The sequence below is a fragment of the Canis lupus genome, chromosome 13 (genome assembly GCF_003254725.2).
Source record: "Canis lupus dingo isolate Sandy chromosome 13, ASM325472v2, whole genome shotgun sequence".
Classification (NCBI taxonomy): domain Eukaryota; kingdom Metazoa; phylum Chordata; class Mammalia; order Carnivora; family Canidae; genus Canis; species Canis lupus.
In genome coordinates, this window is record NC_064255.1 from 35759847 (window position 1) to 35779184 (window position 19338).

General features: G+C 41.5%; 1 protein-coding gene and 1 long non-coding RNA gene across 22 annotated transcripts in view; one reads left to right on the forward strand and one right to left on the reverse strand.

The window, feature by feature from the left end:
* Window positions 1–19338, reverse strand: part of PTK2 (protein tyrosine kinase 2) — a 266474-nt gene that overhangs the window by 173548 nt on the left and 73588 nt on the right. For 16 of the 17 annotated variants that reach the window (XM_049093133.1, XM_049093131.1, XM_049093130.1 and 13 more), the window contains one exon: window positions 4366–4592. In XM_049093133.1, coding sequence (XP_048949090.1) covers window positions 4366–4560 — 195 coding nt within the window. In that variant the 5' untranslated portion in view covers window positions 4561–4592. Of the gene's footprint in view, window positions 1–4365; window positions 4593–19338 lie in introns of those variants that run through there. The other variant, XM_049093135.1, reaches the window with a different exon arrangement.
* On the forward strand, window positions 1187–19236 carry LOC112662018 (uncharacterized). Of its 5 annotated transcripts, none has more exons than XR_003138163.3 (5): window positions 1187–1314; window positions 4339–4497; window positions 15744–15970; window positions 16593–16678; window positions 17656–19236. It is a non-coding gene; the product is annotated as an uncharacterized LOC112662018 (long non-coding RNA). The 5 variants fall into 5 exon arrangements; XR_004814790.2 differs by having other exon boundaries at window positions 17718–19236; XR_003138162.3 differs by having other exon boundaries at window positions 16593–19236.

Consider the following 19338-nt stretch of genomic DNA (forward strand, 5'->3'; position numbering starts at 1 on the left):
AGGAGAAATCATCACCAAAATGGGGTGATGGGCAACAGGAAAGGTGGAGGAGGAGAGGGAGCACTCCTGGGCCAGGAGCCCAAGAGAGGGAAGGCAGTCACTGGAAACAAGGTAAGAACGGGCAACAAGAAGCCAGGTCCCGTAGGTCCTCCCAGGCTGCCGAAGGACTCTGGCCTTCCTCTGAGAGAAATGGGGAGCTGCTGGAGGTTCTGAGCAAATTACTGATGACAAGACCGGCATGTCAGAGAAACAGTCCAGGAAGCAGAAAGTCAAAGGGAGCAAGCTGGAAGACAGAGGCCACAGGGTAGGGCAGGGAGAGGAGGGAGTCACGGGCTTCTGAATGTTCACCCTAAAGGAGACAGGAGGCCACAGGAAGGCTCTGAGTTGAGGAGTAATATGCTCTGGCTCTCATTTCAAAGGATCACCTGGTTGCTGGGCTGTGAACAGACTGAAAGGTCCCGGGGGGACAGTGGGAGGTCAGGAGACCATGTGACTCAAAGAAGGTGTAGCAGTAGAGGTCAGATGAAGTGAGTGGATTCTAGATGTATCTGGGAAACCATGTGGACAGAACTAAATAATGTACTGGATGTAGGCACAAGCATAGGAGGAGCAACAGATGATTCTAGTGCCTGACACAGACACTTCTTTTGGCATCAGAAGCATACAGACAGAAAGACAGATGCAGCTGGGTGGCACCCAGGGCCCGAGGTCAGAGGGAGACCCATCAGAATGGGGGACATATATGGAAATGGCAGAGCTGGATTAAACCCTGGTCATGGCTTTAAGAGACCATGAAGATAGAGGACAGGTACCAGAGGGCTGTGTGCAGGCCGCTGCTCGGTGCTGGCCACCTGCCTCCTGCATCCCTACAGCACTTCTTGCTGGGCTCATGGTTCTGCTCCATCATGTCTCCTAATTATTTTCTCAAAGAGAGCCTGTGGTATTACGTTCTACATCTTTATTTCTCTCAGAAACCTTCCTCCCATGTCTTCATGACTGGTAGTTTGTCTGGAAGACTTCTGACGTACAACTCAATTCCCTGAGCCCTGAAGAGATACTCTTCTAGTACTACCCTGCACCCAGCATTGCTGATGACAAGTCTGATGTAAATGTCATTCTTTTTCCCAAGTAGAGGATTCCTCTGGTAGAATTTGGAATTTTCTGTACACCCTTATTATTCTGAAGTGCCACTACAAGGTTCCTAGATGACCTACCTTACTCAGTATAGTCCAGCACGGGTTAACCTTGGTTCTTGTGGGCTGACCCCATACTGAGCCTCAGGGTTGCCTGGGGCAGGCCAAAGTTACGCCCAAGGTAAGTGATGTCTGCATTCATAGGCTGCTGCTTATTTAGGGGCAGGATGCGCCAGCCTGCCAGCACTTTTAGAAATCATGACTGTGTTTATGACTTGCCCCTAATTTTGGTAGTGCCTGGGCAGTTACACAGGTCGAGGCTGATGATGTAGACAGAACGTGCTTATTACATGCCCATCTCACAGATCCCCCCACAAGAAAGTTCTGGGCCTCCCTCTACACATGTGTGGCCATGACCTATGAGTGTCTGAGGCCGTAAGGCCTCCACCTGAGACTCACAGGTCCCTTCAAAGAGGAGTACTGTTGCTGCTTTGTACACTTTGCCTACAAATGGTGGAATCCTATGAATCCTTTTAATAATCAAACACTTAATTAAGATATAAGCACATGTATGTAAAAAGAGTAAAATTAATTGCAGCATGAACAAAAAAGCCTTCTGTAATGAATTACAAGAAGAATCCATGTATTTTCCTGTGGAAAATAAATCTTTCAACTCCTCCAAATGTGTTGATTCTTCTGAGTCAAGCAGTCTCTCTGATAATTACTTTCTACAGAGCACAACTGTCTACCAGAAATAAAAAGGCAAGCTGTAGGTTACTTTAAAATTCAAAAAAAAAAAAGGTAAAAAACAGAGGAATTCAACTTTAATAATATATTTTATTTAACCCACTGTGTCATGAATATTATCTTTACAACAGGTAATCCTAACAGGTTACTAATGAGATATTTTACATTCTTTTTTCACACTAAATCTTCGAAACCTTGTATTTTTACACTGACAAAACATCAGTTGAGCCCAGCTACATCCTAGTGTTCAACTGCTGCACGCACTACTGTATCAGGCCGGGTCTGAATCTAGTTATCCAGTTACTGTGGATTAACAGTAAGCTGTCTCTTTTCCGAAACTGGGTGGCCTGGCTTCCTCTTTGCTACCATTATTAAATGGTCTGTTTCTGCCAAGTGCCCAACCTTCCACTCTTAACTCACTCCCACCCCATTTCCTGCTGTAGGCCATGGGTCTCAAACATTGTCATGGTCCTTCCACTACTCCTGCCTAAACAATGTATGCTAGTCCCTGTATCTGTAATGTTCCTCTGTTTGGTGCTTCCTGGGGAGAAAGAATGCATGGACATGTGCTTTGGGACTATATTGTTCAGTTGTGCAAAAAATTGTAATTAATTTATAATTAAAATACTGCATTTTCAAATGTTATAGCATTAAATGAAAGTGGGTTATGAATAAGACCCACCTTCCATCACAGGAAAAGCTGTGGTGAACCAATGCCAATTGAGAGTGCTTTGCCTCAAGCTGAAAATTATCAACAGATGGGAGCTATTAAATTTTAAACATTTATCAATTACTATGAAATAAAACCACCTGGTTCTCAGTCACATGGATTTGCTTGTATTGATCTTCATAGAAGTTTGGCAAATAGGTTCTCATAACTTAGGTGTATGAATCCGGTTTAAATTTTTCTTCACGATATAAATGTTTTCATGTCTGGCAAATTTGTAACATTGGCTAAAGGTTTGACATATGCCCAGTGATCACTGGTTTTCTCCTGGATATTGATCCTCTTGTGTGCAATAAATTTGATACCAAAACATTTTTGTTGTGGAGCCTTTCCAAGGTGCGTTTTTGGATATAATCAATCATGAATATTTGCTAAACGTCTTGTCAAATTCACATCTCTGAAAAGCTTCCCTCCCATACAAATACTATGAAGTTTATTAAGGCTGCTGCAATGCTTTAAGAAACTGCCTCATTTACTGTAACTGAAATTCACAAAAACTAGAACATATACTAAGAGCCTTCCCATAAACTTTACATTTGCAAGGTTTCTCTCCAGTATGAATCCTCCAATTAATATTAAGGTAGAACACTGGCTGTTGGCCTTTCTACCGAGTGACTGTGTTTATAAGGTTAAATACAAAACAAAACTATAGGAAAACTAGAAAAAGCCATTAAGCTTTATAAAAAGAGACTACTATATTTCAATTAAAGCACATGAATAGATGTTAATACATATTAAAACTCTGAATGAATTATGTGCCTTTGAATAGTTAATCCATCTGAACAGTAAGTATTGCAGTATTATGGAGATAACGGGAAATTATGCAGAATTCAAATGTAACACTGTGTTCTTCAATCTAAATTCTGCCAATCTCTTCAATTTGCTTAAAAATAACTAAGGCATATAAGTTAAACATAGATTAATTAGATTCATTATTATAAGAAGAAGAGGGAAAAAAGACCTCTGTTCATCCTGGCACTGGACACCATCCTCCCTTGAGATGGAGTTGGTAGAGGGGAAGGAAGGAGCAGTGGTTCTGTAACACTTGGGCCAAAGTAAACACCTGCTGAAAATTTATGTCCTGCACTCAGTTTCCTAAAACCAGTGTGACCCTTGCACCCTCCCCGCTCAGCAACTGTGGCCCATGAGGAGCCTTTCCCCATTCTCAGCCACAACGCTCACTGACCGCCCACTACCACCTATACCCAACACCGCTCACGCAGGCTTCCTCGCCACCAGGAGGGCCTTGGGAAGCACACACTGCTCTGCACTGCAACTAGGGCCGTGGGTGTCTCCCCGCCAATAGACAGTAAGCAGAAGCAGGGACCTCTTATATCCCCAGAACCATGACAAGCATCTGATACACAGAACCAATCAATTTTTGAAGAATCTATCCAATTTGGAGTCATGCAGATACCTTCAAGATTCACTTTCTAGAAAATAATTTATTTCCTAACTATTAAAGGTTATTTTAATTGCTTTGTTCCCTTGTATCCTAAAGAGTTTAAAAAAGAGAGAGAGAGAAATGTCAATAACATTATATGAATGACATATGATTCACTTATTATTTTCCTAAGAGATTTAACAATGAAAATTCTGGTCAGTCACATATTAACTGAATAAATATTATAAAGGAAAAGTTAACATTACTGTAATGTGGTAATAAAAGTTTTTATCTATTTTTGGTATGTCATTAACCTACGTTCCTTTTTGACCTAAATACACATGGAGGAATGTCTGCTAGGAAAATGTACTTACCCTGACATCAGTAGCATCTCCGTGCCTGATAATACTGGCCCAAGTAGCTGGCTCACTGCTGTTTTCAAAATAATGAAAGACCTTCAACACTCTCTCCATTGCCCCCGGGGAGCGTTCCACCCCGGCACCCAGGTGAGTCTTGGTACTTGAATTCGGTGTGTGATTCAAGTTTGGGTCGAGGTAAGCAGCTGCCATTATTTTGCTAGATGCTATGTATCTGTCATACTCTATAAGAGAAAAAAAAATCGTCAGTGTACCATATCTGACATCTATGAAATGTGGTTAAAATCTATGAAAATGTGACATACTGATCCTTGTATTAACACATTGTTCTATATTCTTCCTCGATGGTTATGTCATGTGCAGAAGGTGAACATCAGAACTGAGACCTGACTTACCAAGATAATCACTGTATTCCCCAACCAGAGCAGTATCTAATTCATCATCACTAATAAATATGTTAAATTTTTATTAACAAATCACAAGGCCAGGAGGCCTACTTCAGCTCTGTCAAAAATTCACCATGTTATCTATAAACAATGTCATCTAATCCTCCCCCCTTTTAAAATCACAGCCTTTAAAATCTGTGGAAAAACCTTACAGGAAAGTCAAATATGTTAATTTTGCTGCTTCTTTTGAAAACTTTTACAGGAGACACAAGTTCTTTCTTCATACATGAAACTCAATGTGGTCATGACACATACTAGGCACTGGTGATGAAAACCATGTAGTTTAAACCAAGTCCTCCCACTTAGCCAGTCCCTCAGCAGGAGACTGGAAACAAAACTAAACCAGAAAGCATTAACAAATCAATGTCTGTCGGTGTAATAGGAGGACTTCCATTTGAATGTGGGGGGGATAGCTTGGTCAAGACTAACACTCCCATTGAGAAAACTCAGAAGTCAGATTAAAAACCAGCCTAATGTTTGGAGTCCGGGATGTTGTGAGGCAACCAGGACAGCAGGGGACACAGATGGAGACATGAAGAGACACTGAACAGCTGCCTTTTCCCAAAGGGCATTTGCCAATTCTGGGCCTTCCAGAGCATGAAGATCCAAGAAAAAAGCCACCAATGAGAGAGAAACCAGCTGAGCCTTTGGCAATGAGAGACCAAGTTATGAGCACGGGGACCTCAGGACTCCGGTGAGCAAGGACGTGGTGGAGAACCCAGCCACACACTCTGCTAGTTGTTCCCTAAGACAATCACCAATCTTGAAACCAAGCCCAGAGGGAGCCTCTAGAAGCTAGGTGAGGCTGAAGACAGGCAGAAGGGACTAGAGTCCACCTGGGCCCAGTAAACAAGACAAGAACAGCATGACCGACAAACTCAATCTAACAGAAAGCACTAAACAAGTTCAAGTCCCCTCAGCAAAGAAAATACCACTAACTATGCACATCAGGTATCGGTGAAATTGACCATGTGCCAAATGAAAGAGTGAGATTCAGTAAACATCAAAGGACAAAAATTATTTAGGATATATTCTGTGTCTAACACTAAAGCTGGACAACAACAAAATAACTAGAAAATCCCCAATTATTTGGAAACTAAGCAACATATTTCAAGCAATCCATTAGCCAAAAAGAAACTCAAAGTATTCTGAATTCGATGATACAATTAAAAGAAAGATCAACACTACATGCAAGCAGAGACATGATTAGATTAAAATCTTTTTTTTTTTTTTTCAAGACTTTATTTTTAAGTAAAGTCTACACCCAACCTGGGGCTCAAACTTACAATCCCAAGATTGAGAGCTCCACGTTCCACCTACTGAGCCAGCTTGGCATCCCTAAAAGCTATATATTAGAAATGAAGTGCATATATTAGAAATGAAGATTGGAAATTAATTATCTAAATATCCATATCTCACTATACAATTTAGAAGCTGAATAAAATCAAATACTTTTTTAAATAAGAATAATGCAACTGAAAAAAAAAAAAGAATAATGCAACTGATAGACCTCTAGCAAGACTAATCAAGGAAAAAAGACAAAACGAACAATATCAAAAACCAAGCAGAACCGATAAGAGAATGTTAGTAATAGGAGGTAATGGTAGAATATCAGATGGTAATAAGAGAATATCATGAACAACTTTATGCCAATAAACATGAAAGTTGAGATGCATACACAATTCTTTTTTTTTAAGATTTTATTTATTTATTTATTATTTATTTATTTATTATTTATTTATTTATTTATTTATTTATTTCATAGAGCATGTGTGCACACGCACAAATAGGGGGAGCAGTAGAGGGAGAGGGAGAAGCAGGCTCCCCGCTGACCAGGGAGCCCCATGTGGAGCTCCATCCCAGGACCCTGGGATCATGACCTGAGCCAAAGGCAGGCACTTAACCAACTGAGCCATCCAGGCACCCTAAGATGTATACACAATTCTTTGCAAAGTACAACTTAAGCCATTATAAACTACTGCTGTATAAAACCAAAACCAGAAATAAAAAGCCTACATAGACCTACTCTGTTAAAAATGGTCAATCTATAATTAAAATTCTTCCCACAAAAAAAATAATAAAATAAAATAAAATAAAATTCTTCCCACAAAGAAATATCTGAATTTTTCCAATAATTTAAGGAAGAATATTAATCTTACAGAAATTCTTCTACTGAACAAATAGAGTATATTCCCCAACTTATCCTATGAGACCAGCAAAACAATGATACAAAGCCAGACAAGGAAAATACAAGAAAACGTACAAATTAATCTTTCTTATAAACACAGGTGCAAAAATCTTAACAAGACATCAGCAAATTTAATCACACAATATTTAAAATAACATATTATGACCAAGAGGGCTCCAACAGAGGCATGCGAAGCTGGTTTTAACATTCAAAAAGCAATCTATGTTTACTGTAGCCTTCTTCATACTGCCAAAGCTTGGAAGCCACCAAGACCCCCTTCAGGAGGTGAATGGATAAACAAAATGTGGGCCATCCAGACAACGAATATTATTTAGTGCTAAAAAGTAATGAGCTACCAAACAATGCTTGGAGGAACTTGGAGGAAACTTAAATGCATATTCCTAAGTGAGAGAAGTTGATCATACTATGTGATTCCAACTATATAACATTCTGGAAATGACAAAACCATAGACAGTAAAAATTTCAGTGGATGCAGAGTTTGGGGAACAGGGATGAAAAGGTGGAGCACAAACGATTTTTAGGGCAGTGAAAAGATTATGTCACTATACATCTGTCCAAAACCACAAAATGTACCACCAAGATAAGGTAACTAAGGTAAACTATGGACTTCAGGTGATACTGATGTGTCAGCACAGGTTCATCAGTTATAAACACACGTACCCCTCTGCTGGGGATGCTGATAATGTGGAAGACTGTGCATGCATCAGAATAGGGGGCAGAGGGCAGCATGGGTGGCTCAGCGGTTTAGCGCCGCCTTCGGCCCGGGGCCTGATCCTGGAGACCTGAGATTGAGTCCCACATCGGGCTCCCTGCATGGAGCCTGCTTCTCCCTCTCCCTGTGTCTCTGCCTCTCTCTCTCTCTCTCTCTCTCTCTCTCTCTCTCTCTCGCTGTGTCTCTCATGAATAAATAAATAAAATCTTTAAAATTACAAAAAAAATAGGGGGGCAGATGGGAAATCTCTGTACCGTCCCCTCAATTTTGTTCTGAACCTAAAACTGCTCTAATTAATTTTTTAAAAAAGCAATCGATATAACTGACCACATTTCAGAAAGAAGAACCATAGCTGTCTTAATATATGCAGAAAAAGTTTACCAACTACTCACGATAAAAACTCTTAGCAAAGACAAAAGAGAAAGAAACTCCTTGAACTGATGATGAGTATTTACATTAACCTAACTTAAATACTGGTGGGAAGAGCCCCTGCCATGCCTCCAAGAACAGAAGCGAGTCCATGAGTGTCCACAAGTACTGCTTCTAATTGATATTGTTCTGGAAGTCCTATTAACTAGGTTCCCTGAGCAAAAAAGAGAAATAAAACAGAGTTGGGAAGGAAGGAATAAAAATATCATTATTCCCAGACTGCATGATTATGTATGAAGAAAATCTGTAAGACTATATAGGAAAACTACTAGAATTAATACATGAATTCAGCAACATTACTAGATGATCAAATATAATCAATGATACTTCTGATTGTTTCGGCAATCTCACTTGCTCCCCAAGCTGGGCAATAAGGATGAGTTAATACAGTGCCAACTGTGTCCTGAGAAGCAACCCAGTGTCTCTGGAGTGCTTAGAGGAACTGACATCCCAGCAGTGAAAATCACTACCTGTATTACTGAGTGTGCCAGTGGGGAGAAGCCAAACCAAAAACACTATGCAAATACACGTCCGTGGCCCAAAATTAATGGCAAAATCCTTTGTAAGTCTTCAAGAAGTAGGCCAAAACATTTTTTATAAGATAAAGCATTGCTACAACATTACCAGAGTGAAGCAGCTCTCCATGACAGAATGTGGTTTTCTTTCCCAGTTTCGTGCTTTCATCTGCTTGTCAAAATCCTATTTGTATTATAAATTCTCAAATTGGCAATATTTCCACCACTAAGCCTTCCCTGACTCTTGTAGACAGTTCTGGATCAGATTCTGTTGAGAACCACCCACCTCCCCTTCTGATAGCATTCATGTTTGTCTTTTTGTTGGTCTGGAAGATTCTGAGATCTTGGCATCTCTGTCATCTCTTTAGTAGTCACAAAACCACAAAAAAGTCGCAAAATTTTGGTTCAGTCAGTTTGAGGGATGGTCTCAACAATGGAATGAGAAGTCACAAACGATGCTTTTCGGTACACGTTGTGTTTCTAACAACTGAGAGAATTCCCTGTGTTGTCTGTGGGGTTCTCTATTTGCTTTTAACCCATGGCTAACGCCGTACAACCAGGGCTGCCACTCTCTGTGGTTATAAATGAAACAAGCCCTCCACCATCCTCACCGCAGAGAGGTAGGCTTTGCAGGGCTCTGTAACTGTAGTCCTCTATAATCTGTGGCCAGTTCTACTTTTTACAATTTGCCAAGACTAATCAGCCATCGGCAGCTGCTACCTGTGTGCACCACCAAGTATCTTTCGCAAATACCTGTCAAAGAGGAGGAAATGAAAAGATTTTAAAAACTGAAGCTGGCTTGACATGGCACAGATCCATAGCTCTGAAACTATCTGTGGTGAAAATTCTGTTTTAATTTCCAATCTGTCCTAGATCAACAGCTGTGTAAAATACAATGAAAAAGAACTTCTAAGAAAATGAAATCTAAATATGAAAGACAAAAGCACAAAACTTCTATCATCAAGATTAATTAACAGAAAACTACTGCCAAACTATCAAAGTTTCTAGCCAGATGTGCACCCCAGGTGTACGCTTATTCTGTCCTAGACTATCAACAGTTCCAGCACCAAGACCAGCCTGCCGCAGGGCCGCTCAGGCAGCAGGGGGCTCTGACACTCAGCACACTGCCCCGGGGCGCAGGCTGCCTGCAGCCCTGCAACGGGGATGCTGACCTCGCTGCTATCAGAGCCTTGGCTCTTTCTTTAACATGGAAGGCAGACACTTTTTCTTCTCTTGAAAGAAGTAGGCCAATCCCAAGTCAGGGTGTGAGGAACAAGGTGCTGACGAAAACTGGAGTTCATACTGAGCCTCCCCACCCAGTCTGATATAAATGTTCCATAAAACAGCACGAAAGAGAGAGGAAACAAACACCTTCCAAAGTTCCCTAGATGATATTCACTATACACACTAAGATCCCACCAAGACAGCAAACTGATCATGCTTGAAATATGCCGGCCCTTTAATAAAACTTGAGATGCTTGCCAAAATATTAGAGAAGCAGCAAAGAATGCAAACTGATACAGCTAAGTTTTTTTAAAAAATTAAAACATAAACAAGTTTGGAGAATTTTTAAGAAATTGGTGATGATTCTATTGATAGTAAATCCTTAAACAAACTAGACTGGTGTAAAAACTTTCTTCTCGGGGCAGTTGGAGTTGAGTGTCTGCCCTTGGCTCAGGTCGTGATCTGGGGTCCTGGGATTGAATCCCACATCAGGCTCCCCTCAGGGAGCCTTCTCCCTCTGCCTGTGTCTCTACCCTCCCCCCCCCCCCTCCGTCTCATGAATAAATAAATAAAATCCTAAATAAAAAAGACCTTTCTTCTCCCAAATGTTGTTCTTTCACACAAGACTTGAGTTTCTCTTCTCATAAAAAGTCTAACCTGAATTTACTAAATTTCCTATATTGATTTACTTAACAAAGAGCTAATATTACTTAAATATTTAATGTTACAATATCACTGTGTAACAGCCTGTATTTTCCAAAAGTAGCTCTAATAGTACCTGCTGCTCCCAATGCTCTTCTTCCAGTGTGACTCCGACTCTCTCTTCAACAGGTGGAGACTATGTCCCTTACCCTTGAAACTCAGGGGAGGGGAGGGGGGCTTTTGACTAGCCTAAGAAACAACCCACACTAGGTATTAAAAGGCAATCTAGATTCCCTTGGTTCTCTTGGGATGCTCGCTCATGAAATCCAACCACCATGTTATCCAGAAATTCAAGAAGCCCAAGAACTGAGCTCCAAGAACCAAAGCCTGAGCTGGTCTTCCCAGTGACACCCAGCATCAACTTCTGAGCATGTGGCAGTACCATCCCGCAAGTGGCCCCTCAGGTTCCTGGTTGTGCCACCCTGGCTCCCACCACATGGAAACAGATGTCCCTGCTGAGCCCTGTCCAGACCACAGATCTAAACAAAATAAATAATTCTTTCCATTTTAAGCCACTAGGATGACTTGTTATCAGCAACAGATAACTAATATCACACGTGTTCCAACTAAAGCGAGTACCCGTGGTTTTCGCTTTGCACACGAGCGTAAGACAACCATACAATGACTTGACAGAAGTGGTTTGAACAGCACCTGCCTTTTCTTCACCTCCCTCTAATGACTAAAGACAGAGTGAGCATCTTTCCAGCACCTCAGCAAACTGCCATACTCCTTTCAAAGTTCTGGGTCAGCATCTAACATTTTATCCTTGGTCTGCTCAGTGTCATAGGCCATCTCTGAGAGCACCTCTGATAGGAACTTTGTCACATCACCTCCTCCGGGACATCCTCTTTTTTGTCATAACTGTTTTCTTCACCTGTCAGTAAGTTCACCTTTATTTACGAAGCTCCTGTGATGACACAACTAGAAAGTCTGGCCCCGCAGTGAAGTCAACATTCCTACAGTCAGCTTTCTGTTTCTGTGACTGTCTCAGAGCAAAGTGATCCATGTGGTGTGGCAAGTTTCTGCCACAACACACACTCACTACACACTACTACTCTTCATTATTTCCTGCCATGCTGCTGAGATTCCTGGGTCTGCATTGTCTCCAGCCATAGCATTTAGAGCCTGTCTAAACTTCACGAAGCACAGGCTTTAAAAGTTGAAATAACTCCGGGTCCACTGGCCAAATGAATGCAACTATGCCTACTGGTCCCTACAGCTGTTTCATGCAAGTGAGGGCTCTGCGGCTCCTGCTGCTTGCTCACCAGCTTCACAGGTCCTCAGCTCGTTCAATTTCACTTTTAGTGTTACCATTTCCTGTTTCAACTCTGCATTTTACCTTTACTGCCCAATTCCCTCCTATGATTATCCATTTTTGTAAAATGTCACAGAAGTTTAGTAAAACATCACTAGCAAACAAGGCACCACGACTATACACTTTGCTGTCTGTGTATGAACTGAGTAACAGATGCCTGGTGGCCACTCACCAACACACTGAGAAAGAGGTACCGTGAGTGGTCACACTTCACATCTGTTATCTATGTAGTGATTTGTAAGCTGAGTTTGTACTTTATGCAACTACTTAGTCGCTATATGTGTTAACTAAAATTGAACCATTCTGTTAAGGACTGGTATTACTTAACCAAGTCACAGAAATTAATATTTGTGCATATTGGAACCATGCAAAGCATGGACTACCTAAATAATAATTCAACTAATATCTTCATTAAACGGATCGTTTTTTGGATTTCAGATAATAGGGCAAATTATGTAAATCACTTTATTTGAGGTATCACTGTAAAAATTTTAATGCCATATTTCTGATTAAAATATTGAACATTAGTCTTTAATATCAACTTTAAATTAATTTCTAAGATTGCTAGTATTGAGACCTTGAAAGTAATTGGTAAATAATTTTTGGAGACTTAAAAAAATCCTAAGGAAATGAGGAATGGCAAAATATAAAGAATACAACTGTGCTGAGTTACATGCAGACTAACATTCAGCCTATTTAAACATATCTGTTATTTATAAAACCCACACTAACAAAGTGCTGTTAACATGAATAGGTTTTATATCTATAGCTAAACGCGTTAAGTGTATCATAACCTACTTGTGTGTATTTATTTAAAGATTTTATTTATTTGAAAGAGAGAAAGAGCATGAGCAGAGAGAGAGTTAGAAGGGGAGGGAGAAGCAGACTCCTCACTGGGCAGGGAGACAGAAACGGGCCTCGATCCCAGGACCCAGAGCATGACCTAAGCCAAAGGTAAATGCTTCACTGATTAAGACATCCCGCACCTCTATTTGTGTATACATTTTTTAAAGATTTTATTTGTTCATGAGACACAGAGGGAGAGGCAGAGACATAGGCAGAGGGAGAAGCAGGTTCCCTGTGGGGAGCCTGATAGGGGACTCAATCCCAGGACCCTGGGATCATGACCTGAGCTGAAAGCAGATGCTCGACCACTGAGCCACCCAGATACCCCCTTACTTGTGTATACGTAAACTCAGAAATGTAGAGGTGGCCACTGGCCAACATCATGATCTGTTTCCTTATCCTATGAAACAAGGAAAAACTAGAAATAATCAGAAATAATCTTTTCCATACATCTAATTAGCTAAAGACTGAAAATAAAGAGATTCTGTCTCAGGATCCACACGGAAAACAGATCTCTTCCTTTCTTAATATTACAATAACTTTCTACATTGGATATTTCTAACATTGCCAAAAACCCTTCTCATTTTTTGGATTTGAAAAAAAAAGCTCAAAAAATACATAAGTGCTTTGTCAATTTAGAATATTAAAAATAAGTAAGGTATATCCTGTGCTGGATTTCTTAAAATTTTTTTAAAGATTGATTTATTGGGGGGGGGGGGGAGATAGCACGTGTCTATGAGTGGGGTGGAGGACAGAGTGAGAGAAAGAATCTCAAGCAGCTTCCCTACTGAGTGGAGCCCAATGCTACACAGCATGCAGGGCTAATCGCAGGGCTCAATCCCACAACCCATGAGACCACGTCCTGAGCTGAAACCAAGAGTCAGACACTCAACCATCTGAGCCACCCAGGTGCCTCTGGGTTTCCTAAACTTCTGATCCCTGTGTTACGGAAGCCACCTCTGTGTGCTGAAGTGGCTGCACTGACAGCTCTAACAGGCATATGCCCTCCCATTTAAAGCTTACGAGTTACAAATCTATACTAACAGGAGACAGGCCTTCACGGTTGTGTATGAATTCAGCATGCTATGAAAACAAAGGTGGTTTTCTCTGTAGACATCTCTCATTAGAAATTAGACGGGAAATAATATCTTATTTGAGACATGTCTTTTTTTAAAGAGTTTATTTATTTATTCATGACAGACACAGAGAGAGAGAGAGAGAGGCAGAGACACAGGCAGAGGGAGAAGCAGGCTCCATGCAGGGAGCCCGACAAGGGGCTCGATCCCGGGTCTCCAGGATCACGCCCTGGGCTGAAGGCGGCGCTAACCCGCTGGGGCTGCCCTGAGACATGTCTTAAAATCACACTGATGATGCCTAAAACATGTACAAACACCTGTAAAGGTAAAAGAAGAATCCTGGAGGTCCTCCACACAACAAGCAGGCACATTTCTACTATTCCCGGTATCATGAAGACAGTTGTCCAGTTCAATTTAATGAATCAGCTTGGACTTAAATCAGATAACCCAATTGGCCCTACCAGAAGTGATAGGTATTAGACATCTTTATCTTACATTGAGCTCCAGTCGTCTCTGCCCTCCTATCTTTCCACAACAAGCACATTAGTGGACATCATCTACCCAACTGCCCATGTGATTCTCTCTCTCCCTAAAACTTTCTAGCAAGGACCTTAGAACTGAAGCTATGAACCCAAATGGTACTGTATTTCATCCCAAAACTGAGAATCACATTTCCTTTTACCTTCAATACCAGAATATTATTAACCCCAAGACACTTAAACTAGGCTCCAGGCCCCAGTAACTAACTAAGGATACTGGTATTTCCTTGAACCGCAAGAGAGCTCAGGGACTCTGGGGAACAGGAAAAAATATGAGCCTGAAGTTCAACAGTCTGGGTTGACAGCCTTCCTCAGAAAACTACACAGACACTAGCATGGATCTACTTCACTTCTCTCAAGGTACCTGTACTCCCCACCCAGGCCAATTTAAGTGCAGACTAATTGTTAAAAGCCAGGTGTCACATGTAATACATCTGTATCCTCTCAGAACATAACCACTCAATTATTCTTTGTGAAATCAGATGATTGTCCCCTGCATAACGGATCAAAATGACCTTCAGTTACTTGTATTTATCAATAGCCTGATGTGACATTTTGCTGGGAAGGGTCTGAAAACCTGTGGTTCACCAGTTTGCGTGAGAATTTCTATACTGGCTAGAAGCTCCCAATCCAGAGCACAGAATCCATACGTTACAGGCAGCTATGGCACCAGCACAAGCTCTAAGGACTCACCTCACCAGCAAAAACTCATCAGCTCATAGTCTTATATGCCATAGTTATTCTCGACTATTCACTGGATAGCCAAGGTGGAAACTCTACAATATGTACGCTGGGTAAATAATTTAGGAAAGGGAAAATAATTTTTGGATCACCCAAGAAAAAAAGAATTCTCTTTGTTAGCCAAGAGGGACCAACCTGACCCAAAGGACTTTTTTCTCTAAAGCCTGAACCAACTAGAAAACCATCATAATGAGGGTTCCCACAGTTCCTCGTGACTGCTGTGTTAGCATCTTCCTCTGTGTCGGGCAGCTAGGTATGTAAACATTTTAAGAAAGCCACTGTATGGAACTAAGATCCAATTAAAGCTAGAGCAACAAAAGAAACTGAAATGGATCAAAAGGGGGTTTAGAGAAACCATGACAAGGAAAATGGCCCAGAAGTGGCCTAACTAAAGAAAGGCCTCCAGGAGGGCACTAGCCAAAGTCACACAACACACAAGCACGTCACACACATTGCACCATTTCTAGGAGCACCCACAGGTAACTGAGGCTGCCTCCCCAGACAGCCATCCACATGCTCAAAGTAAACTTTGATAAGTTGCAGCCAATCAACCACGGATCGTATCAAGACACAAATGTAAAAGATAATGCTTAATAATCTCCATCTTCTTTATTCTAACAGAAGAGTAACATTTAATAATATGAATGGAGAAACAAACTGGCCTATCCATACATCAGCCCAGAAGAGCATTCAGCCATAACTAGGAACAAGGTACTGGTGCCACTACAACATGGATAAACCTTGACAAGATGATGGTAAGTAAAAGAAGCCAGATGAAAGACTGAATGTTGTGGGATCCATTTATTTGACAACTCCAGAACAGGCAAATTCCGGGAGACAGAAAGTAGGTAAGTGCTTGCCAGAGGCTGCGGCAAAGAAGGTGGGGAGTGACTGGCAACGGATATTAGGTTTCTTTTTGGGGTGATGGAGCTGGATGGTGTTGATGGTTACGCAACCTTGTGTGAATACTTAAAATCACATGGAGAATTTCATGTTATGTGAAATTTTTGCTATGTGAATTTTCTCAATTTTTAAAATTTGTTTCTATTTACATTTTAATATTATATCTATATTTGTATTTTCTATTTTTATAATTTTTAAGTGTAATTTTTCTATGGCTCCAAAATTTTAATTTAATTTGTAGAGCTTTTCAACACTGGTAGCTGGGCTATAATTTGATAAAAGCATCTTGGAAATGATCTCTGATATAATTGAAGAGCACCTCACGCTACGACCATTTCACTCTTAAGTACACACCAAAGAGAAATACAGGCGCACAGTCACCAAAAGACACATGTGGTATTCACAGCAGTACTATTCATATAGTTCAAAACTGGAACAGACCAAACATCCATCAATAATAAAAGAAACTGTGGTATATTCTTAAGTGGAATACCATACAGCAACGAAAAATTATTAAGTGCTACATGCAACAACATGGATGAATCTAATGGACATTCTGATAAACAGGCAAAACTGAGTCAAGGTGACAGAGACCAAGGCGGGTCACCTCCTCAGGGATGCTGATTGCCAGGAACATGAGGGAAGCTGCTAGGGTAAGTAAACACTGATAGGGAAGGTAGTAGTTAAGCCTACACAGGATGTGTGCATTTTATAGTATATGTGCTATGTTTCAATTATGTACCTTTTTGCACAAAATGAGAACAAAAATTTTTGTCAGAAGACTCTTATATAACAATTGGCCAAAAGCAATATGCCACACCAAAGCACACTGGCTAAATATATTGCCTGAGCCACAGTTACCAACCTACCTAGCAAAAAAGCAATTCAGATGGCCACATTTTATAAATGCCAGCTGTTCTTGATTTTTACATTTCTGCTTAGGCCTCTCTTCTAATTGTACATAACCATGCTATTTTGCAAAACACGCAAAATCAGTGATGCTTGCAAATACCAAATTACTGTTCATTTACTACTTTCTATGAAAGGAGTTCTTTATGTACAAATGGACATACATGTGCACCTAAGTACATACTGATGACAGAGATATTTGAGAATTTGCTAAGAAATGTAAAATTTTCAAGAGAAAAATGTATACATACTAAAATACACGAAATTTTGTATGTCATTGCAAAGTTCATGGATCCCCTAAAACTCATACTTGGACCCTAGCTCTAAGACCAGCAGTCCCCCCAAGGTAGAGAAATGTCTGCCCAGGAGGACACAGGTCACCTCGTTTAATTTCATTTCCACCACAACTGCTAGAGGTGGATGGTGCTTGCCTGGTTATCCCGATATAAAAGTCTAAGATGAAAGACACTGCACATTCAAGGACACAAAGCTCCTCAGTGGCCAGGTTGTGACAGAGTGACCCTGAAGCCCTTTCAGTTAAGGTACACCGTACATCTAAACACCAAGGAGCCCCTTTAGCCCCATCTAACAATGTTCTCTGCCCGAGATCCTCAGTTCACCTTACTCAGTACTCACACAGGGACACACACGCACTACCATAGTCCCCGTACTAAAAGTAAGCACATGCTGATGGATGTGCCACATATTATCACACATATAGGAGGAAAGGCCAGAGAAACCTGGTGGGTCTGGCACATCTTGTAAAGGAGGTTTCCGATGCAGCTCCCTGGGGACTGACTGGCAATGGGAAGAGGAAGGCAGGAAGAGATTTATCATTCAATCAATGGTGGCTAACAGCTAACATGAAAAGAAGTGGAGGAAGTGCGGCTAGATGGAGCGGGTAGACGACTGGAGGGAGGCTGGATGCATGTCTGTGTCACACGGCAGACCTGCCACTCTCCTGGAAATCACAGTAAGGACCGTCCCTTTGAAGCCAGGCTGAGGAAGTCCATGCCTGGTTCCTCATCACTTCTAGTGAGCACATTAATCATGATATACATTCTCGAACACGTCTTTATTAACTGCAAATTTCCCAGATGAAAGAAAACATGGTTAAAGTATTTTTTATAATATTACTTTATAATTAAACTACATATTTAAAGATGTAAAGGAAAACAGTTTAATGTAGATGTTCAAAATCCATGTGGAAAACCTACACTAATCCCTTCGGCCCCTCAACACTGCTGAGTTTCTACGTCCCATACTGCACACAGCATCAAAACATTTTCCTTACAGAGACTATCTCAGATTCCTTCAAAGAGTAGAAAAATCACACTTGTAGCTGGGGGCCATGGTGCTCCTCCTGAACCTCCTCCTGCCCTCAAAGCGCCCACGTTCTCCTTGCCATGCTCCACAGCCATACTCCACAGCCCCCCCCTTCCTCAGTACCTCCTGTTCTCAGTAATCCTGAGTCTGGCTCCTGGCTCCCCTCTGATGAGCCCCACTAGGCACTGTGCCCTGTGCAGAGTCCCTGAGCCCTGGGAGGGTTACAGATGGCGAAGAGTCACGTCTGTTCCCCTGAAAGCACTTTCCAACTTGAAAGAGGTGTGAGACCGGAGCCTAGCCCTCTGTGATGTTTAGAGACAGGAGAGAGAAAGCTGCTCGTTACCAGAAGAAACGAAGAAGCTACAGCCGATGGGCTAGGAGGGAAACGGAGAGGCTAAGAGACCAAGTCAAGGAAGCACATGCCAAACGGACAACTTGGTAGGAGGAAGAACCGTGGTGCCCTGACAGGTCATGGTGCAGTGATGGGGCGGGGGTGGAGGTGGCCTGAGAGGCGGTCCAACAGTGTATAAAGAACAGGGGTACAGACAGGAATCATAAGGAACTCAGAGGAGAACAAAGACATGGGACCCACCAGCAGACAAGGATCCTCCCATTGGCCCCGCGTGTGGCACATGAAAGCCACACAGCTGATGCACTGACTAGAAACCAGGGCAGGCGATTCTGCAGATGTTCACTAAATACATGACTAAAATCCCACTTTACTCAAAGATAGTATATACTTAGCCTTCATTAAATATGACAAAACTGAGGCACCTAGTTGGCTCAATCTGTAGGGCAGGAGACTCGATCTCAGGGTTGAAAGTTCAAGGCCCACGGTGGGTGTAGAGTTTACTTAAAAAAGAAAAGGCAAAAGTGAGTCTTGTATTACAAGATAAAAAATAAAAAGCCTTTTACTGAATATTGCCAATGTGCTAACTATCTAAGCAGTTCTGTTATATACATTATCTCATTTAATCCTGACACAAATCCTAACAAGTACACAACAAGCCTACCAAATAGCAGAGAAAAACTAAAAATGAGGGAGTAGCAGGGTCTGGATTGGCCGCCACTCCCCCAA